The 13,273-nt window shown below is 38.6% G+C and overlaps 1 protein-coding gene across 1 annotated transcript in view; it reads left to right on the top strand.

Annotated features, from left to right (window-relative positions):
- Positions 1-13,273, top strand: part of prr12b (proline rich 12b) — a 72,495-nt gene that overhangs the window by 48,969 nt on the left and 10,253 nt on the right. The window contains exons 8-12 of the mRNA XM_017437258.3: positions 7,057-7,667; positions 7,753-7,869; positions 9,963-10,096; positions 10,197-10,984; positions 11,062-11,181. Of these exons, the coding sequence (XP_017292747.1) occupies positions 7,057-7,667; positions 7,753-7,869; positions 9,963-10,096; positions 10,197-10,984; positions 11,062-11,181 (1,770 nt within the window). The remainder of the gene's footprint in view (positions 1-7,056; positions 7,668-7,752; positions 7,870-9,962; positions 10,097-10,196; positions 10,985-11,061; positions 11,182-13,273) is intronic.

Raw genomic sequence — 13,273 nt, 5'->3', positions numbered from 1 at the left:
AAAAACCTAAATCCTCTCTATCAATTTAGATTCCTTAAGAAAGTTTATTAAATAACGTAAGTATTCAGATGAAGATGAATATCCCAAAATATCTGGTATTTTTAACTGTAATTTGTTCTTTAGAAGTCTATATTTTAATCTCCTCCTCTCCTCAGAGTACTTTGTACAAAACAACAAAACATGTTCTACTGTCTCTTCTTGAAAACAAAAATCACAATTACCTGTTGGATGTTTCCCCATTTTAAATAGTGTACTGTTTAAACCCGTATGCCCAAAACGTAACCTGGATATAATGTTTTCTTCTTTTCTACTTCTTCCTGTTCCCCTCATTGCACCAACTTTCCTTTGAATACTATAAAACCATCTACCAGTTCTTTCTTCTTCCCACTGCTTCTGCCATCTTTCCTTAACCTTTTGTTTTATAATAGATTTTATTTCCTCTTTACTAAATGGAATCAGAATCTCAATGTAACTGTTCTTTGAGGCTTGTTTTGCAAATTTATCTGCCAACTCATTTCCTTTTATTCCTATATGAGATGGAACCCATGTAAAATTAACAATTAATCCCATGGCCTGAATTCTATAAAGTATTAACTGAATCTCCAATAGAAGGTCCGGTCTACTATTCGACTGATTATTTTTAATTGAATATAACGATGAACTTGAATCAGAACAAATTAAACTTCTTAAAGGACGAACCTCTTCAATCCAACCTAAAGCCAAAATAATTCCCATCATTTCCCCTGTAAACACTGAGACACCATCAGAAATTTTCTTACATTTTTTAATATTAAATTCTGGAACGACAAATGACACCCCATTGTTGCTACTTAAATTTTTTGATGCATCTGTATACACTTGAACATAACCAAAGTATTTATTTTCTATATATGACTGCACTGAATATGATTCTGAAAAATGTCCTTTTTTCCTCTTCCCCAACAATGATAGATCCACAGTGATTTCCTGAAAAAGAGATGGATGGACCAGTGATAGAGGAACTGTTTGACTCATATTTATAGTTGATAAATCAAAATCTTTCACATTACTTTCTATCTCCCACCCAAAGGATTTCAAAGTCTTTTTCCCCTTTTCCCAACTAGGTTTTAAAATTTCTTGACATGGATGGTTTTCATAATGTCCCTTTAAATAACTCCAATAAGATAATCTTAACTGTAATCTTCTAAGGTAAAGTGGTAATTCCCCCATTTCAACTAACAAAGCTGAACTTGGAGTTGTTCTGATGGCTCCTGTACACAACCTCAAGGCTTGATACTGAATCATATCTAATTTTTTAAGAAGTGTTTCTGATGCTGATCCAAAGGCCAGGCTACCATAATCCAATACTGATCTAATTAAACCCGTATATATTGTTTTCAACGCTTTCCTCTCAGCGCCCCACTCTCTTCCCACCAAACACCTCATAACATTTAATACTCTCTTACATTTATCCACTACTTTTTGAATATGACTACTCCACGTGAGTTTTTCATCCATCCACAAACCCAAAAACTTAAATTCCTTTACTCTTTCTAAATCATGTTTATAGAGAAACAATTTTAGATCATTAGATACTTTCTTCCTAGTGAAAAATAAAGTCTTTGTTTTATCTATTGAAATTTTAAAACCCCAATTATATGACCATTCTTCTATACTATATATTGCTTCTTGTAATTTCTTAACTATAAATTTCAAGTTCGTACCTCTCTTCCAAATTGCTCCATCATCAGCAAATAATGAACAACCCATTCCATTCTCTAACTTATCAAACATATCATTAATCATAATAGAGAAAAACAAAGGACTCACAATACTTCCTTGAGGTGTTCCATTTTCAACAAAATATTTTTCTGACAATTGTTGACCTATTCTTACTTGTATAGATCTATTATGTAAAAAATCTTTTATCCAGTTAAACATTGATCCTCTAACCCCCATTTTCCTTAATTTAATTAAAAACCCTTCTTTCCACATCATATCATAAGCTTTCTCTATGTCAAAGAATACAGCCACCACACTCTCCTTATTAACTTGCCCTTTTCTGATTTCATGTTCTAAGCACAAGATAGGATCCATAGTACTTCTACCTTTCCTAAACCCACTTTGAAATTTTGACAAACACCCCTTCTTCTCCACAAAATAACTCAATCTTTCATTTATCATTCTTTCCATTGTTTTACATATATTTGATGTTAACGCAATCGGCCTATAACTTGTCGGATTTGACTTCTCTTTCCCTGGCTTTAAAATTGGAACTATAATTGCTTCCTTCCATGCCACAGGTAAATAATCCCCTTCCCATATCTTATTAAAGAAATCTATTAATATCTTTTTAGATGAATTACTAAGTTTTTCCATCATATTATATGAAATATTGTCTTTTCCTGGAGAAGAATTTTTTGTTTTCCTTAAAGCATTGTTTAATTCAAATAATGAGAAGGAATGATTCAATAAATCATTATATTCTGTATCTACTTCTAATAAATTAGTATTTTCCCTAATTATAGAATTTCTTTTCCTTATTTCTTCTGTATTTAAATTATTGCTACTATGAATTTCAACAAATTTCCTACCCAGCATATTTGCTTTCTCCTCCTCATTTAGAGCTATTTCATCTCCATTCTTAAGAACTGGATACCCATATTCACTTCTAATTCCATTCATTCGTTTAATCATTCCCCAAATTTTTGAAATTTTTGTTTCCCTTCCTACTGAATTACAAAAATTTCCCCAATAAACCTTTTTAGCACTTTTGACCATTCTTCTAACCAGAGCTTGTGACTTTTTGTATTCCAGAAAATTCTCAAAATTCTGATTTCTCTTTAACAATCTAAAGGCTTTATTTCTAGATTTAATTGCTACATCACATTCATTTGTCCACCATGATACTATTTTCTTCTTATACTTTCCTTTTTTCCTTTGAATTGTTTCACATGCTGCTCCTAAAATAGCTTCACAGATAGAAGAGTTTACACTATCTATATCCAAATCTAGATTAACCTTTAACATATTTTCATCACTTATTATTTTATATTTTTCCCAATCAACATTTCTAAATATCCATTTTTCTATATTTATATTATCATCTTTCCCCATTTCTAATCCAATTTCAATAACAATAGGATAATGATCACTTCCCAATGTTGATTCTTTTAAAATTTTCCAATTACTAATCCCGGCAAAATTCACTGATACTAGAGTTAGATCTAGCGCTGATTCATTTCCGTTTCTAATATCAATTCTCGTCCCTTCTCCATTATTAATACAAACCAATTGTTTCTTATCCATTATTTGTTCTACCACTTCTCCATTTGCATCATTTTTATGACCCCACACAGTGCTAAAGGCATTAAAATCTCCACAACAAACTAAATTTCTTCCTAGATTTGTAAACATTTCCTCCATTTGATCTAAATTCAGTTTTTTACAGGGATTATAAAAATTTAATATCCTAATGCTTTCTTTATTAACCCAAATTTCCACAGATAGCCATTCTAAAGATGATCCTTTATCTACAAACCTATACTGAATTCCTTGCTTAACAAATATTACGCAACCTCCTCCACTTTCTTGTTCCCTATCCCTTCTAATGCTATCATATCCCGATATCACAAAGTCTAGCTCTGGTTTAAGCCATGTTTCCTGAACACAAATAATATCTGGTTTAATTTCCAAACAATTTATATATCCTTTAAATTCTTGACCATTTGCTATTAGACTTCTTGCATTCCATTGCAAGATAATCATTACAGTTTTCCTTCACCTTGTTTTCCATGTATTTCAAGCTTTTTATTTATTATTTCCCAAGATAAATCCTTCACGGCTAAATATTTTTCTGCACCTTTCACTATAATTTTAATTTTTTCTGTTTTCTGTTTTACCTGATCAGTGCAGTTGATAACATATGCCATGAATAATATTAGTTTGTCCATTGTGATTTCCATTCCTGATTTAGACATTTGGCTGGGCTCAGCACTTGTACTAGGCATTGCCTGTTGATTTTTCTGAACCATTCTTTTCTCTTGAACACTATTTGCTGCCTCTGCATAAGTGATGTTTTTAATTGTTCTCAGCTGTTGAATTTCTGCTGCCTTTTTCCTTACCTCACAACCTCCATATGCTGCATTATGCTGACCACCACAGTTACAACATTTCATTTGTACATCCACTCCACATTCATCATATCGATGATCTCCTCCACATTTGGCACATCTTTGCTTCCCTTTACATACTGCTGCGATATGACCATATCTTTGGCATTTAAAACAGCGCAGAGGGGGAGGGACATATGGTCTCACAGGAAAACTCATGAATCCAATTTTAACCTTATCTGGAAGGACTTCTCCTTGAAACTCCAGAAGAATCGATAGGCTCTCTACTTTTTCTCCATTCACATGCTTTAACAATCTTTTCAATCTCCGTACTTCTCCCCCCTGAATATTCTTTTTGAGTCTTTCTAAATCTTCCTCCAGCGGAATACCAGTGATAACACCACGTGATACTCTATTTTCTCCGACCATTAGTTTCTCACTAACTACTTTTCTGCAAATGTTGTCAATCTGCATACATTTGTTCTTTTGATCTTCAGATTTGCATTTTATCAACATGTTCCCATCTCGTAATGTTTTAACAAACTCCACCTCCCCTAGCTTCTTTTTTATTTCTCTTGAAACCTGTATTGGACTTAGGTTAATGTTCATATCCTCCTTCCTGAATTTAAGAATTACCTTAAACTCTTCGTTTGTCACTTTCTTTCTGACTGCTCTGTTTTCTTCATCTGAGCTGCAGTCTTCCAAACTTCGCTTACTATTCTGGCTACCAATTTCCCTGTCCTCTTTCAAACCCTTATCCTTACCTCTACCTCTTCCTCTTCCTACCGGAGTCCAGTTGTCAAAATCCATATCATCATCCTCACCACCCCCATCTACCTTAGTTGTCATCCCAATCCAGTCTCACACCAGTTTATGCCAACCGCCAAAATTTTTGCTTCCTCTTTCGACTGCCTCCAAACAACACCCTCTCCCAGCGCTGGTCTGGTTCCCACTGCAGCCTTAAGTACCCAGGTGCCTGACGAGCCTGATCCGCTGCAGGTGTGGAGGGCGTGGAGAAGGTGCTGCCAATCAATGGCCAGGACGGCCCACCAGGAAGTAACAGCAAAAAATCCCAAATCATCACAGTTACCAACTATTGTTACACCCTGTCTGGGAATGGCCTGAACATAACATAAAAGTGACCCATTTTCTGCACAAATCAAACAGCCATGGATACAAGCTGAGAGGTAGTCAGATAAATTATGATTTATTTACAGGTGCTTTGGAACTTACAGGATGGAGTTTTACCAACTCTGGGTTGGGCCCAGGGCAAAATAATAAGCAAAACTGAAGCTCTCTGGATATTAATTTACTTAATATGATCAGATAAAAATAAAAAAGGGCAATTTTATACCTTGCTGATCTAACAGAACAGGAGAAAAAAAAAAAAAAGATTAAATGGCAGCCCACCCCAACAAACTCCTCACAAAGCAAGTAATTAGTTGGCTGATGTTGCACAGCAGCTCGAGTGTGGCTGGTTAGGATGTGCAAAGAATGGATTTTGGTCTTCACTTCTGCAGCTCATCTTTTTGCAATGTGGTCTCATAAAGCAGCCAGTCCTCATCTAGCTCTTTGAATTTTGTTCCACAAATCACAGCTAAGTTAGCTGGACACTAACTGACACACATAAGATGCACACATATAAATACTCATATGCACACCTTACAACAGCAATCATAACACTATTGGTAACTATCTGGCAGAACATTATTTTTGAAAAGACTAGACTATCCCTTTTAGGCCCCTTTCACACAGGATGTCTCTCAACAATCTAGATGATCTATCAGAATGTGGCTGGAATGCAAAACCTCCTTCAGTGCGAAGGCAGTCATGGCGCTGCTACGCTCTATGTACTTGCATATTATGCCTCCCTTAGATGCTTTCTTTCTTCTTTTTGTCAGCAGCATATTCCCACAGTGATTCTTCCTTCACCCACAATCGCACTCTTTCTCAAGCCCCATCCTGGCACGAACTTCTTGGATCGTGTCATGATACAGCTACATGCTATAAGATCTTGCCATGTTAGCCCAGCGCTGCCACTAGGTGTGGGTGTGACTGGCCTAGGAATGAAGCTATCGCGACCAGTCCAAAACCCAGAAACACATCGGGAACACTGCTGGGCTGTGTCATTGAAAGCGCACCAAGTAACACCAATAAAACATACAGAATGTGTCAAGCTGAGGTTCATTGTAATAACACAGATCAGCTTTAAAATTTGAGCTTTTCTTTTACACCAAAATAGCTAATCTCTTCACTAATGGATCACTAGAGAATAATTTTCTTGGCAGAGATTTGGGGAAATTTATCTCTGGATAAACAGTATTTCTCAACTTCAAAAATTATTATTTCCTCATCCACTTTTATACTTTTGATTTGAAACAGCACGATAACTAAATAAGAAAAGAACTGTCAAAACAGCATTAAAGATGAGCTGCTACAGGAACCGGGATGTTCAAGCAGGGTACACATGTGGCGAGTATAGATGAAAATAAGTGAGGTGTGATTTTTGACATGTGTCATTCGCCACTGTGTGTTTTGCCCTTAAGCCATGCCGGTATGTGTGGGCTCACATCATTAGTAAGCTTCTTCCATGCTCTAACCAAGATTCCAATACCACCATGATAATATACTGCCATTATCTTGCAGCAGACAATTGTACATACTTAAAACCACTGTGATTTAATCATGCTCTTTTGCATGTGAGGTGTAGCCCACTGTGTTTTTAATATACACCTAAAGACCCTGCAAAGACTATTCTTATTCTAGTTGATTTTGTACATCCTAAATGGTCATCATCCAATGCGAGGTGACCTAAAGATCTCACTGTTGTTTTATGTGTGTTTTGATACCTATTTTTTTCAATAAATACATTAAAAGTCAGGATTACAGTCTGAAGCTGGAAGTTTCTGCCAATAAAGAACATACAGTGACTTGTTTACTTGTGTCCTCTGTCCTTGTTTTTCAGATTCCCTGTCTGAAATGAAGCTTGCCGCTGCACCTACATCTCACTCACCCTCAGTGTCCCCCTCACCACCCACCTACTCCTCACCCTCACCCCTCCCTCCCCTGAGTTTCTCTGTACCCTCCCCTCCTCCTGTCCAACAAGGTGAGGAGGAAGTGAGTCTAGCATACTTGTCCTCTGAGCCTCAGCCTCAGCAGTCCTCATACCAACACACTCCAACTGCAGGCACGTCCCCACCTCCGTCCGCCTCTCCACCAGCCACCCTCTCTTCCCCTCTCTCCAACCTTCCCCTGAGCCACTCCATCCCACCTCCATCTACCACACCTCCCCCATCCTCCTCTGATCAGGACCAGGAACCTGACATTGGGCAGCTTTCCCCTTCTTCATCAGCTTCTTCATCCCCATCCTCATCATCCTCCCAGCCACCATCCCCTCCAACTCCAGAGGAGGCCCCAGCATCCCAGCGCCTCACTTCCCTCCACCTGGCAAAGAAGCAGGCAGATGCTGCCATCGCTGGGGAGAGTGAAGAGGAGGACAGTGAGAGCGGAGGTGAAGGAATCTTTCGTGAACGCGACGAATTTGTGGTTCGAACGGAGGACATCGGGACTCTTAAGGTAAATCCTCTACATCTTCTGGGAGGTTTTTGATGTGAATAAAGAATTTACTTTTAAATGACATGCACTGTTTTTGTGAGACTAGATGGCTTTGCAGACGGGCCGGGAACCCCCGCCCATCTGGAGAGTGCAGAAAGCTTTGCTGCAGAAATTCAGCCCAGAGATCAAAGATGGTCAGAGGCAGTTCTGTGCAACCAGTAACGTAAGTTGATTTTTTTGTTTTTTGTTTTTTGGCAGGGACTAGGAAGGGTCACGAATTCTGAGGATGAGCTACAGACATAATGTTGAGTTTGAAGGTATCTGAAAAAGTGTTCTTTAGGAAGATAATTAATTCTAACTGTTGAGAAGAAGCAAAAATAGATTCAACATACAAATCTCTCCAGGTTTTTATACCTAACCTAGCCCATATAGAGAAAGTATTGTCCAATAAGGATGGAGGAAAAATATGTTTTCTTGCTAGTGGTGTTTCATCACAGTGTGTTTTCAGCCAAAATGGCATCTAAATTAAATGCAGATTTAAAGGTAGACACACATTCTTAGTGTAATTAGAAGCAAAAGAGTGATGAGGTTAGTATAGCAAGGCCTTCAGTGTTGCTTGATGAGCAGAATTTGCTTCCAAACCCCCCCATGATGAGGAATTCATTCTCCTCATAATGAACCCAATAATTAACATTTTTTATTAGTTGCCCAGTAGTAGGTTATGTAGTCCATTCCACCCAAAGCTTTGGGCCTCTGTAAGACTTGATAGTGCAGCCTGGGTGGTTTCTTGCTTCATATAAATCCAGAATCAGACTATTGACCTTGCAGAAAAAATACTAAAGGGAAAAAAATGGAATTCATTGAAATAGATATATGAAGAATGATATTCATTTTGACAGCATTATTCTAGTGGCCACAGAAAGATTTAGGAGAGATTATCTTGCAAAATTGTGTTTAATTTCTGTAAGCAAAGAGAGCATGCTATCAACTCAAAAAAAAAAATCAATAAATGCATGTGTAGGTATGGGGAATATGTGAGAAAAACAAATAATGTTTCTTATCTGGATTTTAAAAATGGTAAAAATACAGTAAACTTTTGTATGAGCATTTAAATGGCAAAACAACTGAATCTGGTGAAATACAGTAAAATTGTCAAATATCATTGTCAAAACAAAATGCTGACATTACACAATACATGATTTTATATCATAATGGCAGTGACAAAAAATATGGTTTTAATGGAAGTCGATGAGGCATTTTTGCCATGAAGGTGTCCATAGGATAGTAAATTTCAGGAGGGCTCAAGGGTTAAACTTTTAATGATGTTTCCACTGTAAATTATGTCTGACCTATAAAGCTCCAAAGAGGATTGAGTTTCCACACGTTCTACCAAAAAAAAAAAGCCACTGATTTGTCCTTTTTTTTTTGAGAGTTTTGTTTACAATGTGCAATATACCACATTATTCCCATTCAAACCATTTTGTTGTGTAATTTACATTTTTTATGTCAAACTCCTCACCTCTCACACAGTAACTGCTGGAGATCGACACCAGCTCACCCTTGACCCAGAAAACAGAAAGTGGATAAAAGAAAATAGATGGATGGATAGAATGTAACCAGACGACTTGCATTTTCTACAAAAAAGCAAATGACTTTGTTAAACTTTTAAAAAGAAGCTAAAACTGAGTTGTTAAAGCTAAAAACGCAGACCAGTAGCCAAAAGGTCAAAGAATCAAAATCTTACCTAATGCCAAATTTAGCAAATCACTAGCTAAAAGTAGCATAAGAAGACAAAAAAATAGAGCAGGTATGCTTACGCAGTTTCAAAGAGAACAATGTTTTTGAAGACATTAAAGATATCTCAATGTATTTTATGAGCAAAACCGTAATAAAAAAATTTAAGGTTTTGAAAAGTGTAAAAATGATAAAAAAAAAAAAAAAAAGTCATAGCACCCATAACCTGAATGAGCCAAATGTGTTGAAATATGAATGGTTAAAATAACACAAAGTATGCAGAAATAGTTGAGGGCAAAAAATGTACAGAAAAATTAAAAACAGGAGAATGCTGAGTCAGCATTCACACAATAAAGGTGCTTCAACCTTAAATTAAAAAAATAGTGACAATAACCCCAGCAAATGTTTTAAGCCAAATCTTAAAGTAAGTGTGGGTTTCTGCTATCTGAAACCAAACTGTTAGCCGGTTCCTCAAAAACTGAAAAACTGACCTCTATGGTTGGTACTCATCAGACATTTTGCTCCAGCTTTTTTAAACAGTTCTACAAAGTGTATGTGTTTTCTCATTGTCTTTTCCTTCAGTATCTGGGTTACTTCGGTGATGCCAAAATGCGGTACCAGCGTTTATATGTGAAGTTCTTGGAGAACGTTAACAAAAAAGATTATGTCAGAGTGTGCTCCCGGAAGCCGTGGCACCGAGCTGGACTGACTTTGAGGTGACACGTGGAAATATAGATTCATCTTAGTTCAACAAGCAGCTTTCATGACCTTTACTCACTCAGTTTCTTTTCTTCTTTTTATCTCACCAATGGACAGACGACAGTCACTAGCCAAACAGCTGCCGAACATTCACAGTCAGTCCCAGCCTCGGACAGAAAGAGATGACAAAGACAAGGAGAGACAAAAAGAAAGAGAGCTGAAGGAGCAGAGAACAAAAGAAAAAGAACAACGAGAGAGGGAGCACAAGGAGAAACTAGAAAGGGAACAAAAAGAAAGAGAAATGAAGGAAGAGAGAGAACAAAAAGAGAAGCAAAAGAGGGAGAAAAAAGAGAAAGAAAAGGAGGAGAGAGAGCAAAAAGAAAGGGAGTGCAGAGAAAAGGAGAAAGAAATGGAAAGGGAGATGGAGCAGAAAGAGCAGGAGAGAAGAGAAAAGGAGCAAAAGGAAAAAGAGCAAAAAGAGAGGGAGAGAGAACAGAAAGACAAACAGCAAAAACAGAACGAGAAAAGAGAGAGAGAGCAGACTGAAAAAAAGAGGCAGGAGAGAGAGCAAAGAGAGAAAGAGAAACAAGAGAGGGAGAGAAAAGAGAAGGAAAAACAGGAGAGGGACCGGAGGGAGAGGCAGAGAGAACAAAAAGAGAAGGAGAGAAGAGATCTGGAGAAGGTAAAGAAGGAGAGAGCAGAACGAGAGAGAAGAGATGGAACTGTAGAATTCATGAAACTTAAAGAAGAGAAGAGCAGAGCAGAGAAAACGATGCAGTGCCAGTCCAGAACCAAGACTTCAAGAGACAGAGCTGAACCTCCACCAAAGAAGAGAAGGAAGTGGCTAAAGGAGGTGCCCTCCTCCTCCTCAGAGTCTGACTCCTCCCTGCCCAGTGAGGATGAAGGTCAGTTGGTGTGTGGTTGTCCCCTCAGCCAGTTTGTGCTGTGTTCGAGCCCTTTCTGCAGCCTGTCTGTGTTTCAGGACCGGTAAGGGGAGGAATGAATAGCCGGGCCATGTGGGAGATGTTCAGGAGCTATGTGGAGATGCTGGTGAGCACGGCGCTCGACGCGGACATGATCCAAGCTCTGGAGGACACTGATGGTGAGTACTCAGATGGAAAAAACTGATTACAGATACACTCAGATGAGAGGGAGGAAAACGTAGAGTTTTCCTATCACAGTTAGAATATCTGCTTTCTTCATATTAACACTCTGCTAAGGAATCCAACTTTAAAACTACTCTCAAGAGTTTCTGGGGTATTTTCTTTTAATTTTCATCAACTTTTTTTTGTGTTATTGTTCTAACTTACAGTTCAAACCATGTTGAGCATCAGTCACTCTAAAGATCAAGTCTGAGAAGTTTCCCTTTATTGTTGCATAGCAACAGTCACAGCTTTGTGAATTCAGATCTCATTTATTATTTTGACATTTACCCATACATCAGATATACATAAACACTAATACCCCTAGATATACACTTACATACTGTAATGGCAGACATACACCCAGCCACACTCATACACCCAGATACACACTTACCCCAAGATACATACATACACCCACATACACACACATACAGACTGACACAGCTGTGGAACAAATTAAGAGAACACTGCAAAATAATCAATTTTTTTCTGATTTCCTCTGATTTTACTTATCATAAATATGTGTTTGAGTGAAATTGTTGTTGTTATTTTATTCTATAACCTACTGACAACATTTCTTCTTAATTTAAAATATTGTCATTTAGACCATTTATTTGTATAATTTTACAAATAGTCAGAATAACTGAAAAAATGTAGTGTTTTCAGACCTCAAATAATGCAGAAAAAAACAGACAGACAGATACATACATACATAAAAGTATTCACCCCTTGAATGTGTTACCCTTTTGTTGCTATTATAAATTACTCATGACCAGTGTAAGCTGGCCTTTTTAACAAAAAAATTAACAAAGTGAAATCGAATTTCAACAAAGTCATGCCAATTAAACAAAAAAATAGTCAACAGTCAGGACCCGTCCCCCCACACGTAGGCGGAGGGAGGCTACCCTCTCGTTCACCGGGGTAAACCCCAACGTACAGGCACCAAGATGGGGGGGCAACAAGTATGCCCACTCCTGCTCTGCGCCTCTCGCCGTGGGCAACTCCAGAGAGAGTCCAACCCCTCTCAAGGAGACTGGTTCCAGAGCCAGAGCCGTGCGTTGAGGTGAGCCTGATTATTTCTAGCTGGAACCTCTCAGCCTCACACACCAGCTCAGGCTCCTTCCCCACCAGAGAGGTGACATTCCACGTCCCAAGAGCCAGCTTCTGTAGCCGAGGATCAGATCGCCAAGGTCCCCGCCTTCGGCCACCACCCATTTCACATTGCACCCGACCCCTTTGGCCCCTCCCATAGGTGGTGAGCCCATGGGAAGGGGGACCCACGTATCCTCTTCGGGCTGTGCCCGGCTGGGCTCCATGGGTGAAAGCCCGGCCACCAGGCGCTCACCAACGTGCCCCACCTCCAGGCCTGGCTCCAGAGTGCGGCCCCGGTGACCCACGTCTGGGCGAAGTAACACTGTATCCAATTCTGTTGCTCATCATAAGGGGTCTTTGGGCTGCACTTTGTCTGGCCCCTCACCTAGGACCTGTCTGCCATGGGTGACCCTACTAGGGGCATGAAGCCCCTGACAGCATAGCTCCTAGGATCATTGGGACACTCAAACCCCTCCACCACAATAAGGTGGCAGCCCAGGGAGGAGACTGCACCACTACATTCGTCCAAATGAGAGTACACCCTTTGTACCAGATAGAGGATAGTGTCCTCCACACACACCGTTGCCTGGTAAATGAACTGCAGTGGATCCTGTTTGCGGTGAATCAAAGGTCTTAGGTGCCCAAAGGTTTTCGTAACAGAGAATATCAATATACAGTATCTGCACCAGGGGTGGAAATTAAAAATTTCTGTCCAAATTTTTTACCAGCCACTCAAAAATTTTACAAGCCACTCAAAAATTTTACAAGCCACTATTTTTTGTTGTGACAAAAAGTTATTTCATATGATGATGATGATGATGGAGGTGGGTGGAAGCAGTTGTGGTGCCCTACAAGCTGAACAACACCTCTTTCTGGACACTGCATGGAAATAACTGGATTTTTTTTATTTTAAACCATTAAAAGATGCATATCTGTACATAAAAAATTCAGACAAGT

Source organism: Kryptolebias marmoratus, linkage group LG12 (assembly GCF_001649575.2).
Source record: "Kryptolebias marmoratus isolate JLee-2015 linkage group LG12, ASM164957v2, whole genome shotgun sequence".
Taxonomy (NCBI): Eukaryota; Metazoa; Chordata; class Actinopteri; order Cyprinodontiformes; family Rivulidae; genus Kryptolebias; species Kryptolebias marmoratus.
This window is presented reverse-complemented; position numbering and strand designations above follow the sequence as displayed.